This window comes from Hippoglossus stenolepis, chromosome 16 (assembly GCF_022539355.2).
Source record: "Hippoglossus stenolepis isolate QCI-W04-F060 chromosome 16, HSTE1.2, whole genome shotgun sequence".
NCBI lineage: Eukaryota > Metazoa > Chordata > Actinopteri > Pleuronectiformes > Pleuronectidae > Hippoglossus > Hippoglossus stenolepis.
The window spans coordinates 21,839,111-21,843,614 of NC_061498.1; the positions used below are offsets into that span (position 1 = coordinate 21,839,111).

The 4,504-nt window shown below is 49.5% G+C and overlaps 1 protein-coding gene across 1 annotated transcript; it reads right to left on the reverse strand.

Annotated features, from left to right (window-relative positions):
• Window positions 1-468: 468 nt before the first annotated feature.
• On the reverse strand, window positions 469-3,083 carry LOC124854966. Its single transcript, XM_047343888.1, has 2 exons — window positions 1,553-3,083; window positions 469-1,244 (listed from the first exon to the last, which is right to left on the reverse strand). Exons 1-2 carry the CDS (start codon window positions 3,081-3,083, stop codon window positions 469-471), a joined length of 2,307 nt encoding a protein of 768 aa, XP_047199844.1.
• Window positions 3,084-4,504: the final 1,421 nt, after the last annotated feature.

A 4,504-nucleotide genomic window follows, 5' to 3' on the forward strand; every position in this document is an offset into this window, starting at 1 on the left:
ACGGATCATTCCACCCAAGGTCCGATTGAATCGTTCCACACTCCCGTTTCCCATTGGATGGTAAGGGGTAGTGTGTGATTTCCTGACACCTGAGACCCTGAGGAGCTCACTTATCAGCTGACTTTCAAAGTTCGCCCCTTGGTCACTATGGATCCTTTCCGGGAATCCAAAGACACAGAAATACTTGTCCCAGAGCACCCTTGCCACCTGCTTAGCTGTCTGGTCTTTACACGCGAACGCCTGAGCCATCCTCGTGAAATGGTCAGTTATCACCAAAACATCAACAGACTTATTTCTGGAGTCTTCGGCCGACCAAAAGTCAATACAGACCAGCTCCAGTGGCCTGGTCGATGTTATACTATGCAGGGGGGCCCTACCCTCAGGTTCAACTTCTGCCTGTTGTGGTTTTCTGGTCCCTTGAAACCCTGTACAGCACTCCACTGCTCACAGTGAGCCTATCCCAGTGCTTCAAGTATCTTGTGACAGAAACAGACTCTTTGAATCTTTCTCTTCTAGAAGGCCTCCGACGTCTCTCAACATAGAACAGAACACGAGAGAGGGTTCTATCCTCCACTTGCTTATCACGAAGGTCCTTCTCAGTGTAAGCAGGCAAGGCGTCCTGTCCAGGTGGAACCAATTGAGGTAGATACTGCAACACTTCAACAGCACGGGCCCTCGGCCAGCATCCCACTCAATGTGCGACTGCAGTACAGCAGATACATCCTCCATCGCCACAGACTGCAAACTATACGTGGACTGTGCAATGACACTTAGTGGAGAGGGTTTCTTGTGACCACTTGAAGACAGGAAGGCATTCTGGACAGAGGCACTTGACATATCTTTGACCTCTGTGAGAAGACCTGCATAGGATTCAGCGAGCAGCCTGTGGCCAACACTCTCTTTGACAAACGGCACACGGCTTAGGGCGTCAGCTACAATGTTCTGCCGACCTGGTACATACTTGATGTCAAAGTCGTAACTCGCCAACTTGGCTACCCAGCGTTGTTCACAACAGTCGAGCTTTGGCTTTGTCAAGATGTGAGTCAAAGGGTTGTTGTCCGTCCAGACTGTGAATTTGTGGCCCTTTAGCCAGTGACTGAACTTGTCGCAGACTGACCATTTCAAAGCCAGAAACTCCAAACGGTGGGCTGGGTAGTTCTTCTGGGACTGAGATAGCGACTTGCTGGCGAAAGCAATAGGTCTGGCTCGTGCCTCACCCTCCTGCATTTGAGACAGAACTGCACCTATGCCATCCAAGGATGCATCAGTTGACAGCATGAAGGGACGCGTAAAGTCAGGATGAGCTAGGATGACACTGTGAACTAGTGAAGCTTTCAGGCTTTCAAAGCCTGATCCTGTTCCTGCGTCCAATCCGATGCACACAACCTCCTGCTTGACAATGTGTTTTTATGTCATTTGCCTTTTTCTTTTCTTTACACCCTTCAACAAATCAAAGAGCGGCTTGGCAATGGCAGAGTATCTGGGCACAAAGTGTTGATAGTAATTAACCATCCCCAAAAGGATCTCAGCCGCTTCAGGGACGGGGTCACACCATCAGGCTCCATGAGGTCAGTGCTAATCATGTTTGTGATGTTCTCAACCTTACTGGAGTCTGTTGAAACACCATTTGCATCTATTATGTGCCCAAGAAACTTCACAGACCTCCTGAGGAAGAAGCACTTTTTGGGGGCCAACTTCAAGTTGTGGTCACGCAACCTCCCAAACACCATTTCCAGGCGCCGCAATGCAGTTTCTTCATCAGGTGCAAACACCAACAAATCATCTAAGTAGCACAGCAGACTCAGGTAGTTTTGGTCCCCAAAAATGCTGGTCATCATGCGCATAAAGCTTCCAGGGCTGTTGCAGAGGCCTTGCGGCAGGCGGTTATACTCATACAGGCCCATGGGAGTGGTAAAGGCGGAGTACTTCCTGTCGTCCTCGTGAAGTGGCATGTTATAAAACCCGGAGGTCAAGTCCATAGTACTGAAAAGGCAGTTGCCTCCCAGGGCTGCCAAACAATCACCCTGATGGGGCAAGGGGTGAGCGTCCTTCAGGGTTCTTTTATTTAACCAGCGAAAGTCTGTGCAGATGCGGAGATCTCCGTTTTTCTTCCACACAAGCACCAGTGGCGATGCATATTCACTGGTTGATTTCCTGATGATTTCCTTTTCCTCCATCTCGCTCAGTACTTGGCGCAGCTTCTGGTACTGGCCAGGGGGTACCCTTCTGTAGGGGAGCCTGAAAGGTCTGCTGTCTGACAGGTGTATGCGGTGTACAAAACCCTTCGCCTCCCCACAATCAAGACTGTGACGCGAAAAGACATCCTCGTACTGCAAAACAAGGTCAGCCATCCTCTTCTTACAGTCCACTGACACTTCGCATGACTCAATGTCAACAGTACTGAGACCAAATGACCTGAGCTTGTCTTTTACAGAACTTTTCACATCAGCAGTGGGTGGCATAGCTGATTGGGTATAGCTGACAAGGGGAACACCCGAAGGTTCAGCAACATCCATGTCTTCAAGCGCTACACAGGGGTAGACATCAGCCAACTTTGCATTGCGCCTCAGCCGTACAGGCTTGTCAGATGTATTGATGAGCTTTAGTGGGACCCACCTGTCTCCCCACAGCTGAGTTACCATCTTTGCGACCAAAACACCTCTAGGAGCTGAGCGGGATGATGTAAGTTCTGTTATGACGGTGCTGCCTAGGGAAACAGCAGTGTTCTTTGGTAGTTTTCCCCAGAGAAGATATTCACGCCCAGGCTCAAGGCAGGTAGCTGAGTTACACCTGACTGTACCGACCTTGTCAGGAATATTTTCACCTTTCCAGGGATTCAGACCAGAGAGCATAGACAGGAAATGTTCAGTCTCTGGGTCTCTTGTTGAGCAGGGGCTGGACACCGTACTCCAGTAAGACTCACAGTGTTTAGACTGGTGCAGAATATGTTTTATGACATTGGTCCCTAGTATCAGCTCATCATGCTGTCCTGGGACAACAAGTGTGGGAACCAACATTTTGCAGCCATACACTTCCATCTCCACATCGAAGGCACACTTGGGCTTAACACGAAGTCCCCACATCCAACAAGGACTACATTCGCATCAATCTGATTGTGGTCAGTTATCACTCCGGCCTCCTCAGCTTCATCTCGGCTGATTCACTGATACTGCATGCCATTGAACCGCTGTCCAACATGCCACCCATTGTCACTGTCCCACCCATCGTCACAGGCGTGTAGAAAAGACTGTCACTACTGCCCACTCTGTGAATATTCTGAAACACAACAACTTCAGAGTCATTACATGAGCCTTTCACAGACGTGTAAACTGTCTCAGCATCAGACACGTCAACTGTTTGGGAGTCTGTGGTGCGACCTGTACTGCCTCCCTCAGAATACAGGTCAACTAGTTTTCCTCAGCCTGGAATTCAGAGGATTTGTTGGCAGGGCAATTCAGTTTATTGTGGCCAGGGGCGAAGCAGGCAAAACACAGTCTCTCTGACATGCAGTGTGAAATGGTTGTGTGGCTGACGTCATTACAGACTTTACAAGCCGCCTCTCTGGAGCGCCGGTCACGAGAAGTACGCTGGAACCTCCCACCTTGAAACTGATGAGAATTACTCCGCTGCTGCATCTTGTCCATCATCTCCTGAAACATGTTGGCCATTTGAATGAGAAGTCTCTCCTCTGACTGTTGGAGATTCTGTGCCACAGCTGGTACAGAGGCATGACCTGAAGCATGGTGGGATTCGCATATAACTTGGGGAGACGCTGGAGAGGGACAAGGAACATGACACACATGACGCTGGGCTTGGAGAGGGAAAGGAGGGGAACCCGGAGTGTGGCACTGCTCAGCTACTGCCAGACTTGCCGGTGATGGGCTGGGCTGCTCAGAATCAACAGTGGTTAAATGGCTTTTTAGCTGCACAGCCCCAGTGGCTCTAGCACTAGCTCTTAGTTCTCTTTGATGATCATCAATCCTCAGCTGAACATCACGCGGGGTCCACTCATGGATTGGCTTACATTTCAGGGCAAAATAACTCTGGGTCAGGGCAGTGTTTGACGAACATGAGAGCCACTTCATCATTCATGTTCTCTGTCCGCTTCCCTTGTCTGCGCAGGCCCTCAAGTGCTAGGTCTGCTGCCTTGTTGAGCCTTATCCAGTAGTCGACTGGGTTTTCCCTGTGTTTGGGCAGAGTGGAGTAAAAATCTGCGAGAGGGAGACACGAGGGAGCATCACTGAAATATTGGAGAAGAACATCGTACATTATTTCAGGTTTTGTTCACCATGAATTGTAGGATCACTACGCAAAGCAATCTTCACAATATCTCTTGCCTTGCCCATCAAATGGCACATTATTTCTTCTGCTTGGTCACAAACAGGAATCTCTTGCTTTCTGAGGTGAGTTTTAGTCAAGTCAATCCAGTCGTCGACCGAGTATTTGTCAGTGCCGTCACCTCTGAATGTCTGTAGTCCTTTATCCGACTTAACATGGACTGTCA